General features: G+C 45.2%; 1 protein-coding gene across 1 annotated transcript; it reads right to left on the bottom strand.

Moving 5' to 3' along the window:
• Positions 1–4,352: 4,352 nt before the first annotated feature.
• Positions 4,353–11,558, bottom strand: LOC137376722 (mucin-4-like). Its single transcript, XM_068045697.1, has 6 exons — positions 11,469–11,558; positions 11,142–11,251; positions 8,988–9,098; positions 5,276–5,496; positions 5,065–5,152; positions 4,353–4,417 (listed from the first exon to the last, which is right to left on the bottom strand). The coding sequence occupies exons 1-6, from the start codon at positions 11,498–11,500 to the stop codon at positions 4,353–4,355; spliced, it is 627 nt and encodes a 208-aa protein (XP_067901798.1). The 5' UTR covers positions 11,501–11,558.
• Between the last annotated feature and the right edge of the window lie 10,550 nt (positions 11,559–22,108).

Below are 22,108 nucleotides of genomic sequence, written 5' to 3' on the forward strand. Positions count from 1 at the left end.
CAGACGAGAGTGCTAACCAAGACACAGCACAGTCACTTGATTTCACACTCGCAGCCACCAGCTCAGATACTGAAACTGCATGTATCTTAAAGAAGAGATTAGAGGCGGGATCTGCACATGCTGTGTGATATGCAAGAGTGGGTTGCAGCCAGGGCAGATAGCAAGGATACTGCAGGTGCCAGCTCACCAGAGGGCAAAGTCGCACACGGGTTCTGCTATCGAGGACTCAGATGAAGACTTCAATTATAGCAGGTTGCAGAAAAATGCTGATGGGTCTGCACAACAAAATGCTGGGTGCATCATGAAGCATGCCAGAAAGCCTGCAGGCAATATCAAGGAGCAGAGAGGAATCCAGAACCAACTTGGCAAAGTGCTTTGTGCAGAGTTTGGAGCCCATCCTTGAAAGCATGGATGTGGTGGCCAACTCTATCAGCAAACTTGATGCAGCATCTGATGGCTGATGTTACAACCTCCATTGCAGCACAAGCAGAAGTGAACCAACGTCTGAGTACTACTTTGGAAACTCAGACTGATGTCATGCAAGCTCAGTTTGCTGCCATGCAGGCTCAGACTACTGTCACTATGGCTGTAAATTACAGTGTTCAAATGGGCTTGTACGGTGTCATAGCAGTCCAGACATCTGTCCACCAACAGATTGCTAGGATTGCTATGTGCCACCCTGGTGGAGTGGCAGTGGCTCTATGGAATGCAGACCTGCTGTCATCTCTCAAGCAGACAGTATTCATCCTTCTACCCCTGTTACTTTGCCAGTGCTCTTTCTGTTTGTTAGTCAGCCAGCCCAAACTACTGCCGCCCATGCTGAGGTAGTGCAGTCTGCAACTGGGCTTTCTGGACCCAGAGCTGCTTGAGGTCATCCTCCAAGGCCATCTGCAGTCTGCTTCACTGAAATTTAGTAGTCTTCCTCCAGCCATTTTGCAGCCACTGGGGTAGCACTGTGTATGAGCACTAGGGCAGGCAAAGGCACAAGGAAGACAGACATTATGGGAATGCACAAGAGTGAGTAGTTGACTTTTGTATGCAGTATGGTATTATTTCATTTATAGATATAGTTTGGAATGTTTATTTTGCATTGTGGCCAAGCAGGCACTGTGATGGTCAGTGACAGTGGGACAGTCTGCTGGCAAATGAGGAATTGGGGTCGCAGTTACTGGTAATGCATATGATTTAATTCTTCACAGACAGCCCGGGCAGAAAGAGGCTGTCTACTTTGCCTCCTCCCATTCCCATCCTCTTCCTCCTCTTCCTCCTCCTTCTCCTCCTGCTCATCAGCTGATCGCCATATAGCTGTTGGCAAGGGCTGCCCTCATGATGCTCCAGCATGGAGCAGACTGTTAGTTGTATGACAATTGTATTTAATTAAATGCAGGTGGAGGGGGTTAATTGGGGTCTTACTTGAGCACATATAAGGAGACACTTACTGAGACTGGGAGGGGGTGTGAGTTAGGAGCTATATGTTTGTAATCTTTCACTCTGTAAATAAATGTAAGACTGAGTAAAGATTGGCTCCAGAATGATCCTTCAACAACTAGCTTTCTACGAAAGAACACAGACAAACATGAATCTAAACACCTGTTCTGCCACATACAGAACATTTCTTCCAGAGTAATGCAGGTATTGTTTCAGCATACCAATTGTTTGCTCTATCACAGTTTGTGACTTTCATTATCTGCATGTTGCACATGTGTGCGTGGGTTGTGCACTTCAGTCATTAGCCATGTCATCCATAGATAGCCCTTGTCACCCAGCAGCTATTCTTTGGTTTGCCATAGTAGCTCAAATGCAGATGGCATTGCAGATTGCTTCAGAATGAGGGCATGACTGGTGCCAGGATGCCGTGCATTGACTTGCATGATTCATTGCCACACCAGCTGGACATTGATGGAGTGGAAACCTTTTCGGTTCCAGTATATGACAGAGTTGACATGTGACACCCCAGCTGCAATGTGTGTCCAATCAGTGGCAGGCTGCAGAATCAGGAAGCCTTGCAATTCTAGCAAAGCTGCGTGCATGCTCTACCTACTGCTCTCTGGCAAGAGAGAATGAAATATAGTCAGCTGTCTTTGAATAGAGAACCTCAGTGACTTCACTTATACAACAGTGAATGGAAAATTGTGAGCTGTTGCAAATATCTCCAGCTCCAGTCTGAAAGAATCCAGACGCATAAAAGTTCATCGTCACAGTCACCTTCACAGCTATTGACAATGCAGTCCTTGCCCTGCACAGGTTTTACGCACTCGGGGGAATTTTAGCCTGGCGGCAGGAGCCTCAACGCCCGGGAAAAGTGATGTTGAGATCCACGCGTCACTTCTTCTCCAGAAGGTCAGCCAAATCTAGTGCCAATCAGGCACTGTTTATTGGCTAGAAACAGTGGGCCTTCCATGGGATCAAGGACCCCGTCACCGGAAATCCTGCCTGTGGAGAGCTGCCGGTCTATCAGAGGCCAGCAGCACTGCGGAGCCGGTGGCTGCTGCTGGAGGAGCACCGACTGGAGGCCGAGGATTGCCACTGGAACCATGCCACAGGTAGGTCAGGGTGGGAGGGGTCTCGCAGTGTGGGGGTTGCAGGGGTTGGAGGGAGGAGGTTGCCAGCAAGGGCAGGGGGGTGGCTCTCAGTTGGCCCCCCCACTCCCCGATGCCGGGTCCCTTGTTTAGGCACTAAGTGCCTTTAAACGAGGGCCACCAGCAGTCCCCCCCCCCCCACCACCAACCAAGCCAGGAAGCAGCCTGCACGGTTTTCTGCTGCAAGGCTAACAGTGGCTGTGGCAGGAAGAGGTCTTTAATTACCAAGTTACGGGCCTGAATTGGCGGTGGGGCGGGAAGGCCGTTCACAGGACTTCCCACCATGGACTAAATTTTGGCAGAGGCGGGATGGTGGCAGGAACTGCCCCCCGCCATCATCCCACCCAATTTTATGCTCTCCCGCCTCCAAATCTGCCGGTGGGGAGAGCATAGAATTCCCACCATTGTTCCTCGCTGAAGTTCAGGCAGGAGAATTGCTCCTTGAACACCCTGAGCATATATGGCTGCCTGCTGAGAACACTTCTCCCCATCCTTCTCTTCCATATTCTAGCAGCTTGTCCTGTGTGGTCTCTGTTCATTCATCCAAGAGGAATATCTATTACTGCACCCATGTCTGTAGACATTTGCGATTTAAAACAACTATAGAAAGCACCAAACAGCTGCAGAATTGTCTCCCCAGTGCCTGACAACCATCTACAAGACACAAGTCAGAAATGTGATGGAATAATCTCCACTTGCCTGGATGGGTGCAGCTCCAACAATACTCAAGAAGCTAGACATCAACCAGGATAAAGCAGCCCGCTTGACTGGCATCTCATCAACCACCTTCAACATTTAGTCCCTCCACCAACAATGCACAGTGGCAGCAGTGTGTACCGTATACAAAATGCACTGCAGCAACTCACCAAGGCTCTTTCGACAGCACCTTCCAAACCTACAATCTCTACCACCTAGAAGGACAAGGGCAGCAGATGCATGGGAGAACCACCACCTGCAAGTTCCCCTCCAAGCCACACATCATCCTGGCTTGGAACTAATTTGCCGTTCCTTCACTATCGCTGGGTCAAAATCCTGGAACTCCCTTCCTAATAGCACTGTGAATGTACCTACACCCCAAGGACTGCAGCGGCTCAAGAAGGAAACTCACCACCACCTTCTCAAGCGAAATTAGGGATGGGCAATCAATGCCGGCCTAGCCAACGATGCCCACATCCCCCGAACAAACAAAAAAAAACAGCCAGAAGAAATCAATCAGCATCTAACCTGTAAATACACTTGTGGTGGGGGGGGGGGGGCGCGGGTCCTTCCTGCTGTTGAACATGTGTTCAGCTGTGTGAGGTTAAGAGAGGACATTGTTTGGAGCACTGTTCTCTAAAATTGCACTGCTCACATCAAATCAGCCTTACATACTGATTGATGTCATGATCTGCCTGCTCCGCTTCCTTCTGGTGAATGCATACGCTAACACTAATGCTGCATTAACAGGAGGAATTTTCCCAGGGACCCGGGGGCATGTTTGGAGGCAGGGGCTGGGAAAATCATGGCAAAAGTTGTCCCGGTTCCCCGATGTGTTCCTGCCTCCTTGCACTTTTACCGGAGGCGGCTTCAGTGCAGTGACAGCAACTCGCCCAGCAGCAGTGGGAAGCCAATTAAGGCTCATCAGCAACCAATTAGCAGCAATTTTCCAGTGTAAGTGAGATTTTATTGGTGTTGCATGAAACCCCCCCACTGTGCCTGTGGTCGTTAGGTAACATGAGGCGCATGCAGAGTGGGAAGTCAGATCGCCATGACAAATAAATTAAATCTACTGCCTCATGAAGCAAATCGACAAGCCTGAGGTCCTCCCAGGCAGAGGCTTGCAATTTCCTTCCAGCTTCCTGAAGATTGCAATAAGGAATAGTGCTGGTGATGAGGAAGTGGCAGCCATTGCCTCTAGCCATTTCACTCTTCCATTTTGTTTAGCCCTCGCGCATCCCACGCACACCAGCATCACTCTCATTGCATATGCGGTGAAGTCTGCCAGTCGGCCTTACAGTCTCATGTGCTGATTTGCCTTCCCGCCTCCACAACCTCTTTGTCGCGCCTAATTGGACAATGATCCCAGAGGCAGTCTCTTAATTAGACGCCTCCTATAAAGTTACTCTGGGAGGCGCGCTGCTGCTGCAAACAGGGTATGAACCTGAAAATGGTCCTGACTGCTGAAAACTTTTGGAAGATTCAGCTCAATATGTCCTCTGCAATCTGTCCCACGATTGATCGTGTGTGCCCCTGATGCCATGTTGGAGCTCAAAATGCACTAGTTGCGCCCAAAAGATGACTGCTAATGAGCCCAATTTCTTACCCATAGTATACTGTTGTCAAAATAAAGGAATTTGTTTAGCAGTCTGCAGAATTGTATTTACAGTAATATGACAATTTAGATTTGATAAAATATGATATGTACAATGCCTAAATTCAAGTAGGGAAAGACATTTAACAGATCATCATTTGTAACATTTCAACTGACCTTTTCACTAACTCTTACCTAAATCTTCACCTTTGTGCAATTTGATATCTTTATCATTTACTGAAACAGAAAGTTCCTTTTCAGACTTGGAGCATTCCCACTCTACCTGATTGAAATTAGAAAAGTTCTATGTTTTAGTTTAGGACTAGAGATATCAGAAATGTTGGTGACTCTTGCAGAACAGAATTTTTAAACAATCAGGACATGCTTCTGAGAATAAAGTACTTACTTTCATCATTACCAACCCTTGATAAAATGCAGCAAATTTTATAAAGGCCACTGCATTTATAAAGGTGTTGTCCTTGATCATCAGGTCACTTTGCCCTTGAAGAGTAAATATGTTTTGTCCTTTGACTGATGAGAGCCTGACAATGACGTATTCTCCGAGTCCATGAAATATATAATCAATTCCATCAAATGTTTTCACATTCAGCGTTCCATAAACCTGACCTTAATAAGAAGTATTTTTAGAGTATTTATCCATATACAGTATTTATTTTAACTTTTCTATCTTTTTAAAAACAAATTTTGTTGAGCATAAATCCATTTAGTCTGAATCCATTGTTTTTTTTATTTCCAAAATATACTTTATTCATAAAAATCTGCAAAAATTACATTGCCAAACAGTTTCAAACAGCACCAAAAAATACAAACATTGCAAGGGAGATCAGTTTCCTTCTATACTATCATGAGTTTCTTCACAACCCTTCCATTTCACTATTGTCATGCCAATTACAGTTTTACATTTACAGCAAAAGAAAATATCAACGATACAGTTCGAGGGGTTTCCCATGGATCCAGCCCCTCAGTTCAGCTTGGTGGGGGGACCTTACACTGTGGCCTTTCCCCATTGAGCCTTTGCTGCGGCTGCCCCAAGCTTTAGTGCGTCCCTCAGCACGTAGTCCTGGACCTTGGAATGTGCCAGTCTGCAATATTCGGTGGTGGACAACTCTTTGCGCTGGAAGACCAGCAAGTTTCGGGCAGACCAAAGGGCGTCTTTCACTGAATTGATAGTCCTCCAGCAGCAGTTGATGTTTGTCTCAGTGTGCGTCCCTGGGAACAGCCCGTAGAGCACAGACTCCTGTGTTACAGAGCTGCTTGGGATGAACCTCGACAAAAACCACTGCATCTCTTTCCACACCTGCTTTGCAAAGACACATTCCAGGAGGAGGTGGGCGACCGTCTCTTCCCCACCACAGCCAATGCGATGGCACTGTGCAGAGAGGGCGAGACTTCGGGTGTGCATGAAGGATCTGACGGGAAGGGCCCTTCTCACCACCAGCCAAGCTACGTCTTGGTGCTTGTTTGAAAGTTCTGGTGATGAGGCATTACGCCAAATGACTTTGACGGTCTGCTCAGGGAACCATCCGACAGCATCCACCGTCTCCTTTTCCCGTAGGCCCTTGAGGACATTCCGTGCAGACCACTGCCTGATGGACCGGTGGTCAAAGGTGTTTTCCCGCAGAAACTGCTCCACGAAGGATAGGTGGTACGGCACGGCCCAACTGCATGGAGCGTTCCGCGGCAATGTGGCCAAGCCCATCCTTCGCAACACCGGGGACAGATAGAACCTCAGCACGTAGTGACACTTGGAGTTTGCGTACTGGAGGTCTACACACAGCTTGATGCAGCCGCACACGAAAGTGGTCATCAGGATGAGGGCCATGTTGGGTACATTTTTCCCACCCTTGTCCAGAGATTTGAACATCGTGTCCCTCCGGACCCGGTCCATTTTAGATCACCAGATGAAGCGGAAAATGGCTCGGGTGACTGCCACGGTGCAGGAGTGGGGTATGGGCCAGACCTGCGCCACGTAGAGCAACAACGTGAGCGCCTCGCACCTGATGACCAGGTTCTTACCCACAATGGAGAGAGATCGCTGCCCCCACATGCCCAACTTTTGTCGTACCTTGGCTACTCGCTCCTCCCATGTTTTGGTGCACGCCCCGGCCCGTCCGAACCATATCCCCAGCACCTTCAGGTAATCTGACCTGACGGTGAAGGGGACAAAGGATCGGTCAGCCCAGTTCCCAAAGAACATGGCCTCGCTCTTGCCGTGGTTAACTTTGGCTCCCGAGGCCAGTTCGAACTGGTCGCAGATGCTCATCAGTCTGCGCACAGACAGCGGATCCGAGCAGAAGACGGCGACGTCATCCATGTACAGGGAGGTTTTAACCTGAGTGCCTCCGCTGCCTGGGATTGTCACCCCTCCTATGCTCGCATCCTTCCTAATAGACTCAGCAAAGGGTTCAATACAGCAAACAAACAAGACCGGGGAGAGAGGACAGCCCTGTCTGACTCCAGATTTGATCGGGAAACTTTCCGATTCCCACCCGTTGATTGAGACTGCGCTACTGATGTTTGTGTAGAGCAGTTGGATCCAATTGCAGATTCCCTCCCCAAACCCCATTTTGGAAAGCACGTCCATCATGTAAGTGTGCGATATCCTGTCAAAAGCCTTCTCCTGGTCCAGGCTGATGAGGCAGGTGTCCACCCTCCTGTCCCGTACGTAGGCGATCGTATCCCTGAGTAGCGCGAGACTATCAGAGATCTTACTGCCGGGTACAGTACAGGTCTGATCGGGGTGAATCACCAACTCCAGAGCAGATTTGACTCGACTGGCTATGACTTTAGACAGAATCTTGTAGTCAACATTAAGCAGTGAGATGGGCCGCCAATTTCTGATTTCTGCCCTCTCCCCCTTCTGCTTGTAAATGAGGGTGATGATGCCTTTCCTCATGGATTCTGCCATGCTGCCGGCCAGGAGCATACTCTCGTATACTTCCAGCAGGTCCGGGCCGACCCAGTCCCACAGGGCCGAGTACAAAATCCATGATCACGTTTTTGTCATTTTTCAAATACATTGCAAATGAATGCTATGTATTTACATTTTTGGAGCTATTTTTCTCCTCCGCCTTTAGGTCCTCGTTCCCTTCCAATGTCAATTACCCTTCTTCCAAATCACTCTTGAGTTGGCTACTAGCCAAGATCATCTGGATGATATAGCCTCTATTTTTTCTTCCTTTTCTGTGGGGAACTGTCTAATTTTGGCAGAAAACCTGTGCCACCATACCAGTCTGTGGCTCTGAAAATCTACACAAAAAAGGGTAAGAATATTTATATCTGAGACTCCCTCCGTGTCTTAGAGGGTAAATGCATTTCTCAGAGTGGAAAAGAGCCCCATAGACCAGTTAGGTTTCAGTTTAGATCCACAGTCTATGCTGGATTAGCTGAATGTGAAGTGGATGACACTTGGGTGCTGCATTTGGCTTCAGTACCCATGGAGGTGAAATAAAATCTAATACGGTGAATCCTGCTGGAATGTGCATGGTACTGATGAAACAAGAATAGGTGGAGCTATGATTTCCCCATTAGCTCGTTTACCAACACAGTCTCGACTCATACATGAAGAATGGCCACTGAGGATGCTCTCCATCAGTCCACTTCTTCAGGAAAAGTGCAAAGGGGAGAATGCTGAGGAGAAAAAGTAACATATCAATTGGAAAGCCAAAAGGCTAATTGAAGCAACTTACTTGTTGTCTTGGTTTTATTTCTGATGCCCAACCTAAAGGCTGTGAGTTTGTATCCTACAACTACATATGGCTTCAAATTGATTACCATGGTTGGGTGGGTGTGTTTAAGCTGTTCATGAGATTGAAAATAATGTAATAACTATTCCACTTTCATAAGGAAAAACTGGCATTTTGCAGTCTTCTTGACTTCAAACATACCTCTTCAGGCTGATTATGGAGCATCAGCGATAACATTCAGAGGTGCCTGTGACTTATCCTTTGATCTCCTAGTTGGAGCTCAATGAGTGATTGTAAAAGGGAACAATTGGGAAAGCACTGAATTAAATGAATCCGACTAATGTAAATACAGTTCTGAACACAATACACCACAACAGTCATCATGCGCAACTTAAATGGTTATTCGCTTACCTAAACCCAATGAAGTATAATTCTCACACTTGTCAATAGGTCGTTTTTCATAATACAAATTGCATAAGGGAGATTTTCTGCAACACCATTCAAAAGGTTCCAGGTCTCCCTCTGTTAATTAAAATGCATGTGGCTAATTAATAAAACAATTATGATTAAAATTCAAAACAAGCTGATTATTACAGACAAAGATGGGATATATAGGATTACATGAGAAGTTCCACAGTTTCAAGGTTTGGGATTTGCCTTTAGCAGGTGGTGGGGGGAGGGGGTGACAGTGGGATAGTGGATACTGAAGCATTATAATTCCCATTAATAGAAACATAAAAAATGTTAGCACAGGAGGATGGTATTTTGCCCTTCTTCACGACACGCATTCAAGGCCCTATTAGGGTCCGATTTAATCGCATTCTAATCTCTCCCCTTTTTTTTAATTCTTGTTCTTCTTTGAATGTTTTTCTATGTTTCTATATTTAAATAAATGCAAATTGTTTTTATAATGTTGGTAAATCTGTATTGTACATTCTCCAAGGCTATTATGTCTCTCTTATAGTGAGGAACCCAAAAGTTTATTAGTGCTAAAGTCAACATAAGTTCAGCTCATTGAATATTTCTCGTATTCAAAATCTAGTATTCCAGAATTAAAATATGAGTGTACAAGTTTTCAGATTGGGGTCTGCAAGGTCAGTAGACCTCTGTCCACTTGGAACCAAAATTTAGATACTCGGAGACATTTTTGAAATATTTATTGACACTAGGGAATCTATGTAAATAGTGAACATTTTATTCCATATGTTTGCTGGAAACACTTTCAAAATAGCTTAATGTCAATTAGTAGATAGCTTAATGACTCCTATATTGGCATGATTATATGGTAAAAGTTATCAATCTAACATTAAGCTCAATTCCACAGCTTGCCATCTGGTTACTACTGGTCTTCATTGCTGATGGCAGCAGAGGTAATGTAAGTAATTGTGACATCCATGCCAGATTTTAGTCAGCAGATAGGTGCTTTAAGTAAGAGCTTTGTGTGTTATTGGAACTAGAGCAGACCACTTGCAAGAGTTGCACAGGGAAAGTTTTTTTTTGAAAAGTGGATCTCATTCACATTAAAAACAACCTGCTCTAGGTACGGCAGCATACTGGTTTAGGTCACAAATCTCCTGTGGTTTTCTGCAGTGAAGCCAACTTTAATGTATATACCAGGCTGGCAGTCAAAAAACGCAGTGAACCCGATCTGGGATAATTGCCAGTGTGAAGACAGCAAGCTCATACTTAAATCAATTTGATCTGAACTGATTTTTTGGGATCAGCTATAGTTAAAACATTTTGGAGGTTAAACTAGACATAATTTTGCCTAAAAGATAATCTCTGAATTATTGCATATTTATATGAGTGAAGGAACAGTTACTTGTTCGGTTTTGAATAGGCTGTCTAGAAGTATTTAAAATGGAAATTAAAAGAATTTTTTTTTTAATGTCCATTTTCCACTTGCTTCTGTACTTTAGGATTAGAATGCATTCATTATTAAGATTTTTGATGAATTTTCAACAGTGACAGCACAAAGCAAGCATCAAACATACCTCTATCCATCCACCTGTCTGGTTTTGGAGGTTTTAGATTTAGGAAAAGGTGGCAATACTGACCAATTTTGATAACACAAGACACCACCAAGGTTCAAAAGAGTAGAGAAGAATATGAGATAAAATCAAGAAGTAATAGTTAAGTAATGCCAAGGATTTTAAATAATTCTAGGAGGAATTGATGCCCAAGGGAGGGAAAGAGTTCTGCAGTTTGCAGGTCATGAGAAACAAAGAATAAGAACTAATTTCCAACCCTGTCATCAGCTGTTAATTACACAAAATCTTTCCATCAGAAGTCACTCAAAATCAATCAGGAATTGAAACCCTGGCTGATTTATCTTCTCATCTTTATGTAGGCAGTAAAGCTAACTGTAGCATCTAATCTCTGAATAGTTGCATATTTATATGAGTGAAGCAACAGGGACCTGTTCAGTTTTGAATGGGCTGTCTATAAAGTATTTAAAATAGAAATGAAAAGAACATTTTTAAAAATTCCAGCGAAGATTTCCCAACAGCATTAACTGAGCACTTAACCTGGGACAGAAAAAAAGCATTTTCAATCTATACTCACTTATGTGGTCCTGCACCGTTGCTGCTTCTGGAGAATAAATAAAGTGACGGTCAGTTATGCCCGCAATCAGGTAGCCTGAACTATAGATGCACCTTCGACCAGCTGTGAACCTATTAGGTAATGCAGATTGAAATGTTATCCTCTTGCCTTCCAGCTTCTGTTTGGTTGAAATATTGAATACCGTAATCTCAGGTATAAAACGATTGTCTTCCTTCGCTTGTGACTCATGGCAGGGACAAGACTGTACATTGGTATTCCAGGCAGAAGGATTTGGTTCAGTTAGATACCAATTCCAGCATTTCTGCTGGTAGCCTTCACTATATTTACCAGAGTTTTGTAGATCCAAGCGGTAAGCCCATTGCCCACGGAGTCCTGTGTTCCCAATTGTTTGATCTGGTCGGTACCTTCCTCCTGGGCCATAGGTATTAATCTTTTGTGTTTGGGGATCATTGTAAAATATTCCTTTTCCATTCGTGTAGCCCATCAATGCTCTGTGGAATAATCTCTGACCAGGATACCAGAGCATTCTGGCATAATTTAACAAAGCAAAGGAGAGAATTCCATCCGTAGTCAAAATGCACTGAAACGTGTTTGTCTGTAAATAAATATCTTTGTCAGGAAAAAAATCTAAAACTTCTCAAAGAATAAATTATGTCAAATGAATAAAGCAGTTACAAATCAATGAACTAAGCCTCCTCAAATAATTAAAAGCATGTAGAGAATGCAGTCAGTTTAGAGAGAATGTACATGTTACTGCCTGGGTGAGACAGATCTAACAATGGGCTATGATGGTCTTATTCATGTACGGAATGAAAAATATTGAATATACTGGAAACATATAGCACTTCGATCAGTATCTGAAAAAGAAAAAAAGGTTAAAACATTGAATGTAACCCTTCATCAAAACTGATGAAGGTCATACAAAAATGTTCACCTTAAAGTTAACCAAAAATCTTATTATTAACCAAGTCACATGAAAAAATCAATCAAACATCATTTTTTTCTTTCCTTTTAGGGCACTAATTGGCCTGATTGAATTTCAATTATTTCTGCTTTTTATTTCAGATTTCCTTGCGTAACAGAAACCTCACCTGCCAAAATGAGACATATTAATCTCATCATATGGAACATTATTTTTGAACTGTTACTGGACATTGAACAAAATTGCTTAAAAAGACTATAGAACAGTGGCTGAAAACATGGCTGCACATTTGCATTCTCAAGGACAGTGCCATGGAGAGACAATGGGAGTACTCCCTGATCCAATTAGCTAGATGGGTTTTGTCAATAGTGATGATCAAGACATTGAGAGTCATTGAATGTGTAAGGGCCAGCATTCTACCGCACCCCACCCCCCCAACTGAAAGTGTCTGGTAAGCTGTGACGAATCCACAAACCTCGCAGGTGAGGCTGTCTCAAGCCAAAAGCTAGTCACATGACTAACCTGCTGGCCAACCTGGAGTTAATTGAATTGTGTTCACAGAACAGTTTTGGGAAGAGACTGCAATTGAACTTCAAGAAGAGAGCACTCCCCCTCTCTGTCTCTCATGCAAAGTTCCAGGGACCCACGGAAGTAACTCAAGCCTCAAGACAGAAGACTCCTGCAGCCTTCTGGTACCAGCTAAACAAGTGTGCAGTGGGCCCCAATGAGAACTGCAAGACTTAACTTCAATCAAAGACTTTACATCCAACCCAGAACCAGTAAATGAATTCCATCTATTACTTGAAAACCTTTCCCCCTTAATTCTTTCTCTTCCTCTGTCTCTATTTGTGTGTGTGTTTATTGCGTATACATGCTAGTGTGGTCACATCGCATATTCTTAGTAGTTTTAACTGAGTTAGAGTTTGAAGATTAATAAACATACACCTTTCTTGTTTAAATCTGAGAAAAGCTGTCTGGTTGATTTCTTTGCAATTACAATTAGAGAGCAGTGAGCAAGGTCTCACTGAGGGGAATCTAAAAACACGGTGTTTTAAAAATTAAACCCTGTTATGGCCAAACCAGGAAAAGGCTGAGAGGGGAGCCCTAGACCCCTGCCTCACCTGGTTGTAACATCTTGTTTGTGTTTGACTTATGAATAAAATATTTATAATCTTAATTTGCTTTATTGTATACATTTTAGATGTACCTATTTGGGAATTTTTATGTTTTGTTAATATATGTCCTGACATTACACCATGGACATTAAAATACGGATGCTTAATGCTTTCATCTGAAACAGTTCTATCCACTACTTCAGCAGAGACATTAATCTGCTTAAAATTAAAACATTAGAACCACTAAAATGGAGAGCAGAATTTTAGATGAATGCATTAACTGTTTGTACCTGAATATCTCATGGTGTAATATTGGGGCCAGAGACATTTCACAGCATTCTTTCAAAACATTCTTTGGAAGCATTTACAACTCCATATAACAGTCTTATTTTTAGTATAGTATGCTATGTTACAATAATATTTATTGCCTGCCTTCTTTTCCAAAAAACAGAAACAACCTTGCCTAATGATAAGATAAGTTGTTTCTATTATAAACTCAAAGAAGAAAATAACAGTTGCATAGTTTTGAGACTCCACAAAAAGAATGTTAGAGAAGGCAACAATGCGATGAGTCTTGATTTCAACAAAATGAAAATTCTGGGAGAAGGAAGGATTTGTAGGTTGCCAAGACCAATCAGAGGAGCAATGACCAGAGTAATCTATATAAAATAAAGAGAAAGAGAAATTGCAACAGAGAAAGGGCAATCTGTGGCTCATGGAGGGCCCCGGGCGGCAAAGACCACCCCTCCATGAACACACCCCCACTCTCAATGATCACCCTCCACCACACCTCACCAGGGCCCGCTGGACTGGCCCTGGTGACCCCACCACACTTACCTGGGGTCTGGGGCTCCAGTGATGGACCTGGTCTCAGGCCTGGTGTAGTACCAGCAGTGGCCACTGCTCCCAGTGACACTGCTCATGTTACTGAGCTGCCGGCCCTCTGGTTGGAACCCCTGCTGGCTCCACAAAATTCAGCTTGCAGAGTGCCAGTAAACTTAAAAGTTGATAGTTATTTCTAAGTGCAAATGCTTTTGATCTGATTCACTTTTAGCTCTTTAATGCAACACTCCTCAGTTTTGTACTCCACTGACCTACCTCACTTATGTTTTTTTTCTGAAAGGAAACAGGTGAGATGTGATCCCATGTTACTTTTAATATCCACCTGGCGACAAAATTACTGGCAATGCTCTCTGGAAAATGCTTGTTTACTTCGTCGGTGGTTCTGTTGATAATCATTTGAGAGTAGAGATCCTTCTTACTGTCATTAAATACCTGAAATAGGAACAACAAACATGTTTTCTGCAATCTTCATCCAAAAATTTTAAAATGTATTATCTTCTTGTATGTAAGTTACATTAGACACCCATTATAATCTCACTAATATGTACTATGCTAGCAAGTGATTCAGTAAATTAATGCCTCAGTAAATTAATATGCTGTTTAACAAATACAGAAGTGTTATGCCACTTAATAATGAGTGTATTATTCTGCTTGGATGGTAAAAATGTTAATTTCAGGCCACCAAGTCCAAGTCTGAAGTCATCAGAGTCTTATGTTATTCAAGGTTTAATTGTTGTTTTGTCAGGGAACCTTCCAAAGTGGAATACGGACCCACATGTCATTCTATGTTTACGTGGTATTTGATCAGGGAACTTTGCAAACTGGAATGCATTTGTCAGTTCCAGGATTCAGTTGAAAAACACACAGCATTTTAAGATTGTTATGCACCTGTAATAAAATGTGTCATCTGAAGTGTGACATTTGTACGTGCTTACTTACAATTTTTATTATATATATATATACACATTTTAAAATATTAAATATCTGCAGAGAAACTGTGTGTGGTGAGCCTTTGGAATTCTCTACCCCAGAAGGTTGTGAAAGCTCAATCATTCAGCATGCTCGAGACAGAAATCGATAGATATCTGGATACCAATAACATCAAGTGATATGAGGATACCATGGGAAAGTGGTGTTGAGGTAGATGATCAGCCATGATCTAATTGAATGGCGGAGCAGGCTCGATGGGCTAAATGGCCTACTCCTATGTTCCTGTGTTTATTAGTTAGCTCCAGTATCTTCTTTACTACTTATTTATTCATTGGCCCTAGTTTGATAATGTTTCCAGCAATAGCACCTTAAATACAGTTGGAAGGAGTGAATATTTGTGAATGGGGTGACAATCAAGTGGGCTGCTTTGTCCTGGATAGTATCAAGCTTCTTGAGTGTTGTTGGAGCTGCACCCATCCAGGCAAGTGGAGAATATTCCATCACACTCCAGACTTGTGCCTTTTAGATGGTGCACAGGCTTTGGGGAGTCAGGAGGATTCCTAGCCTCTGAACTGCACTTGTAGCCACGGTATTTAGAATTAGAATTAGAATTACAATATTACAGCGCAGTACAGGCCCTTCGGCCCTCGATGTTGCGCCGATCATCTGACCTACACTATTCCATTTACATCCATATGTCTATCCAATGACCACTTAATTGCCCTTAAAGTTGGCGAGTCTACTACTGTTGCAGGCAGGGCGTTCCACGCCCCTACTACTCTCTGCGTAAAGAAACTACCTCTGACATCTGTCCTATATCTTTCACCCCTCAACTTAAAGCTATGTCCCCTCGTGTTTGCCATCCTCATCCGAGGAAAAAGACTCTCACTATCCACCCTATCTAACCCTCTGATTATCTTGTATGTCTCTATTAAGTCACCTCTCCTCCTCCTTCTCTCTAACGAAAACAACCCCAAGTCCCTCAGCCTTTCCTCGTAAGACCTTCCTTCCATACCAGGCAACATCCTAGTAAATCTCCTCTGCACCCTTTCCAAAGCTTCCACATCCTTCCTATAATGCGGTGACCAGAACTGCACGCAATACTCAAGGTGCGGCCTCACCAGAGTTTTGTACAGCTGCATCATGACCTCGTGGCTCCGAAACTCGATCCCCCTACTAATAAAAGCTAACACACCATATGCCTTCTTAACAGCCCTATTAACCTGGGTAGCAACTTTCAGGGATTTATGTACCTGGATACCAAGATCTCTCTGCTCATCTACACTACCAAGAATCTTCCCATTAGCCCAGTACTCTGCATTGCTGTTACTCCTTCCAAAGTGAATCACCTCACACTTCTCCGCATTAAACTCCATTTGCCATCTCTCAGCCCAGCTCTGCAGCCTATCTATGTCCCTCTGTACCCTACAACACCCTTCGACACTATCCACAACTCCACCGACCTTCGTGTCATCCGCAAATTTACTAACCCACCCTTCTACACCCTCATCCAGGTCATTTATAAAAATGACAAACAGCAGTGGCCCCAAAACAGAACCTTGCGGTACACCACTAGTAACTAAACTCCAGGATGAACATTTGCCATCAACCACCACCCTCTGTCTTCTTTCAGCTAGCCAATTTCTGATCCAAAGCTCTAAATCACCTTCAACCCCATACTTCCGTATTTTCTGCAATAGCCTACCGTGGGGAACCTTATCAAACGCCTTACTGAAATCCATATACACCACATCCACGGCTTTACCCTCATCCACCTGTTTGGTCACCTTCTCGAAAAACTCAATAAGGTTTGTGAGGCACGACCTACCTTTCACAAAACCGTGCTGACTATCGCAAATGAACTTATTCTTTTCAAGATGATTATAAATCCTATCTCTTATAACCTTTTCCAACATTTTACCCACAACCGAAGTAAGGCTCACAGGTCTATAATTACCAGGGCTGTCTCTACTCCCCTTCTTGAACAAGGGGACAACATTTGCTATCCTCCAGTCCTCCGACACTACTTCTGTCGACAATGACGACATAAAGATCAACAACAACGGCTCTGCAATCTCCTCCCTGGCTTCCCAGAGAATCCTAGGATAAATCCCATCTGGCCCAGGGGACTTATCTATTTTCACTCTTTCCAAAATTGCTGACACCTCCTCCTTGTGAATCTCAATCCCATCTAGCCTAGTAGGCTGTATCTCAGTAATCTCCTCGGCAACATTTTCTTTTTCTACTGTAAATACTGACGAAAAATATTCATTTAACGCTTCCCCTATCTCCTCTGATTCCGCACACAACTTCCCACTACTATCCTTGATTGGCCCTGTTCTAACTCTTATCATTCGTTTATTCCTGATATACCTATAGAAAGCCTTAGGGTTTTCTTTGATCCTATCCGCCAATGACTTCTCGTGTCCTCTCCTTGCTCTTCTTAGCCCTCCCTTTAGATCCTTCCTGGCTAGCTTGTAACTCTCAAGCGCCCTAACTGAGCCTTCACGTCTCATCCTAACATAAGCCGCCCTCTTCCTCTTGACAAGCGCTTCAACTTCTTGAGTAAACCACGGCTCCCTCGCTCGACAACTTCCTCCCTGCCTGACAGGTACATACTTATCAAGGACACGCATTAGCTGCTCCTTGAATAAGCTCCACATTTCGTTTGTGCCCATCCCCTGCAGTTTCCTTCCCCATCCTACACATCCTAAATCTTGCCTAATCGCGTCATAATTTCCTTTCCCCCAGCTATAATTCTTGCCCTGCGGTATATACCTGTCCCTGCCCATCGCTAAGGTAAACCTAACCGAATTGTGATCACTATCGCCAAAGTGCTCACCTACATCTAAATCGAACACCTGGCCGGGTTCATTACCCAGTACCAAATCCAATGTGGCATCGCCCCTGGTTGGCCTGTCCACATACTGTGTCAGAAAACCCTCCTGCACACACTGGACAAAAACAGACCCATCTAAAGTACTCGAACTATAGTATTTCCAGTCAATATTTGGAAAGTTAAAGTCCCCCATAACCACTACCCTGTTACTCTCGCTCCTGTCGAGAATCATCTTCGCTATCCTTTCCTCTACATCTCTGGAACTATTCGGAGGTCTATAGAAAACTCCCAACAGGGTGACCTCTCCTCTCCTGTTTCTAACCTCGGCCCATACTACCTCAGTAGACGAGTCCTCAAACGTCCTTTCTGCCGCTGTAATACTTTCCTTGATTAACAATGCCACACCCCCCCCTCTTTTACCCTCTTCTCTGTTCTTACTGAAACATCTAAATGAACCTGCAACATCCATTCCTGCCCCTGCTCCACCCATGTCTCTGAAATGGCCACAACATCAGGATCCCAGGTACCAACCCATGCTGCAAGCTCACCCACCTTATTCCGGATGCTCCTGGCGTTGAAGTAGACACACTTTAAACCAAGTTCTTGCTTGCCAGTGCCCTCTTGCGTCCCTGTAACCTTATCCCCTACCTCACTACTCTCAACTACTCTGGTCAATGGTAACCCCCAGGATATTGATAGTGGGGGTTCAGTGATCGTAATGCCATTGAATGTCAAGGGGAGATGGTTAGATTCTCTCTTGTTGGAGATGGTCATTGCCTGGTACTTGTGTGACACGAATGTTACTTGTCGCTTATCAGCCCAAGCCTGGATATTGTGCAGGTCTTGCTGCATTTCTACACAGACTGCTTCAGTATCCGAGGAGTCGCGAATGGTGCTGAACATTGTGCAATCATCAGCGAACATCCCCACTTCTGACCTTATGATTGAAGGAAGGTCATTGATGAAGCAGCCGAAATGGTTGGGTCTAGGGCACTACCCTGAGGAACTCCTGCAGTGATGTCCTGGAGCTGCGATGATTGACCTCCAACAACCTTTGTGCTAGGTATGACTCCAACCAGCAGAGAGCTTTCCCCTTGATTCCCATTGCTATTATTGCTAAGCAAGTGCCGCTTGATAGCACCGTCGATGACACCTTCCATCACTTTACTGATTTCACATTTCACTGCTAGGCTGAAAAATTGGGCTCTGTAGTGCCCATTGTGCCAGGGCTATGTGTGCCATTTTGGTCTGCGCCATGTGTGCACACTTCTGATGCGGCCCACGCTGGATGCCATTTTGAGGAGGATAGTTGTGCGGGTGCTGGAGCATGCGCGGATGTATGTAGAGTAAGCTGATTGTGAGATTAGTCAGTGTGTAAGTTAATTTGATGCCAGTGCTTCAATTTTCAGCCTTGCCGCTCCAGCTAACACCCTCCCTTAAACACACACGACTGAACATGTGTTCAGCAGCAGCAAGGACCCACACCAACGTTATTTAAAGGGATCATCAACTACTTTCAGGTGAGTTGCTGATTGATTTCCAATGGCTCTGTCTGAGTTTATTGAATTGCTTGGTGGTTTGCAGAGTTGTTTAAAGTTGGTGAGGTTGACAGGGAGTGATGCTGCATGTGGAGAAGGCCTTGGTTCTGACTTCAAGGATTCTGGTCAGACCACTTTCTCCCAGACATCGGTATTATAATTACCATCCCCTTGGCCTGCAGCATGACAGGGAGATAGAGCAGAGGCAGCACAGAAGAGCACAAGCAGATTTAAGAGGAGGAAGGGAAGGAGGGCTCCCAACAGGAGGGGTTACCCATCCACAGACTTCTGGGAGCATTTCTCTTACCTCAAGCTAAAGCAGGATCAGTGGACTGAATTTTATGCAGCCAGTGGGGGTCCTGATGCTGGGTCAGAAAGGTAAGGAGAACTCTGCCTCGGCTGTTTTGGGAACCCCCAGCTACAATTCACTGCCCTTTAAGGACAGAAGTCCCACCTCCAAAAGCTGCCAGTTAATCAGAGGGCTGGCAGCTCAACAGTCCCAGCAGCACCACTGGGAGCTGTGGCCACTGCTGGTACTGCTATAGGTCCAGAACCAGGAGCAGCACTGGAGCCACAGACTGCAGGTAAGTGGGGTGGGCTCGCCGGGGCCAGGTCGGCAGGTCACAGTAAGGGTTGGGGGTTGGGTTGTTGAGGATAGGAGATATTGGCACAGGGGCGGCTTTTGCCTCTGGAGGCCCTCCGCGATTGCCCAAGGAGGAGTGCCCGCACCCACCTCAGCAGTCCACACGGAGGCCGCCTGCTGTTACTAGGTGACCTCCTCACGAGGCGGAGGTCCTCCCCCTGCCTCTGGTAAAATACTGAAGGACCTTAATTGGCCTCTGGGATGGAAGGCTGTCTTCGGCCTTCCCCACCCCGGAATAATTGAATGGTATCGGGAAAGTGACAGTCACTTCATCCACCGCCTTCCCTCACAATTTTATGGGCACCCCCCCCCACCCCCCGGCTCTCTGCCCGTCCCTAGAAAGCTAATAAAATTCAGCTCAGCGAGTGCATCAACTCCCTCTGGCAGGCAGACCTGCAACCTCAAAGCAGGGCAAGGACAGCACTGTCAGTGGCTGTGAAGTTGATCATGGCCAGGAATTTCTTTGCATCGGGATCCTTCCAGGGGAAAACAGGTAGAGCATGCATGTGGCTTTGCCAGGATAGTGGGCTTTTCCAGGATGCGAAGTGCCATCGGCTGCACACATATGGCTTTGCAACCACAAAGAGCTCTCCTCCTTGAAAGTGCAGTTTGCGTACAACCAAGCTGAGCAGTCATGATGCATTTATTTTGTGCCAGCCCACTGTTTCCTCAGTATTTGAGACATGACCTCAAACCAGAGGGCGGCTGCTGGACAACAAGGGCTATCCGCTTAACTCCTGGTTCATGACTCATGTGCAACCCAATCACACGTGGCCAGCATGCGAAACATGCTGCCACATGAAACATCACAGATTATTGGAGTGCTCAAACAACTGCTTCACTGCCTGGGCAACTCTGGAGGAGCCCTGCACTTCTCACTAGAGCATATCTTCAGATTCATCGTGGTCTGCTTTATAGTGCAGAACCTCACCATCATGAGGGCACAGCTCTTGCCACCAGGGATATGGTGAGCAGTTGAGGAGCAGGAGGAGGAGGAGGAGGCAGCCAACACATCCTCTTTCGAGCTGTGCTGTCCACAATAACTTCATTCGACTGTAGTTCCACTGAGTGCAATCCCACGTCCCCATTTTACAACAGTCACCTCAGCTTCCCTCTGTCACTGACCATCACAGCGTCCTTTTGGCCAAAATGTTGAAATAAAAGGAACCACTATATAACCATTCTAAACCAGTTTTATCCAACATACCATCCAGTATTCCTTACAAAAGTCGTGCATTTCCATAGTGCCCGTCTTGCGGGTACCTCTGCCTTGCATAGTGCTAATGCAGTGGCTACTGCATGGCTGGTGGAAGATTGGTGACTGTCAGTGAAGGATCCTGCAGATGGCCTTGCAGGACTACCTCAAGCAGCTTTGAGCTAGAAGGCTTGGTTTTGGACTGCACCATCTTGGCATGGGCAGCAGCAGTCTGTGCAGGTTGGTTGACAGGCAACAGCAAAGGCACTGGCAAAGTAGCAGGGTTGGGAGAACAAATGCTTTCATCCTGAGAGAGGACAGCAGATTCATGGTCCACAGAGTCACTGCACTCCCAGAAGGTGGTGCCTCAGCAATTCTAGGAATGCGTTGAAGGACAGATTGCTGGACTGCTGTGATACCCTGCAGGCCCTTTGCACACTGGTATTTGCAGTTATAATAGCAGCAGTCTGACCCAGCATGGCCATAAGCTGACATTTCATCACCTTAGTCTAAGATTCTACTTCAGCACTCAGACATTGCATGGCTTCTGCTTGTGCTGCAATGGAAGCTGAGACATCGGCCATCAGATACTGCATCATGGTCAGGTCCGCAAGTGCTGTCATGCAGTTGGCGACCACTTTCACGCTGGAAAGAATGGGCTCCAAGCTCTGAACAAAGCCTGTGCCAAGTTGGTGCTGGGCTCCTCCATGTTCCTTGACAGTGATAGCAGGTTTTTTGGCAGGTCTGCCAATGCACCAAACATTTCATTGTGCATGCCCATCAACCTTGTTCTGTATGCCGCTCCATCAAAGTCCTCAACTGAGTCCCCTGCAGCAGAAATCATGTGCGACCTTGCCCTCTGGGGAGCTGGCACCTGAGCTACACTTTCCCCCTGCCCTGGCTGCAGGCCATTCGTGCCCAGTGACTCACTACCTTCTCATC

This window comes from Heterodontus francisci, chromosome 13 (genome assembly GCF_036365525.1).
Source record: "Heterodontus francisci isolate sHetFra1 chromosome 13, sHetFra1.hap1, whole genome shotgun sequence".
NCBI lineage: Eukaryota > Metazoa > Chordata > Chondrichthyes > Heterodontiformes > Heterodontidae > Heterodontus > Heterodontus francisci.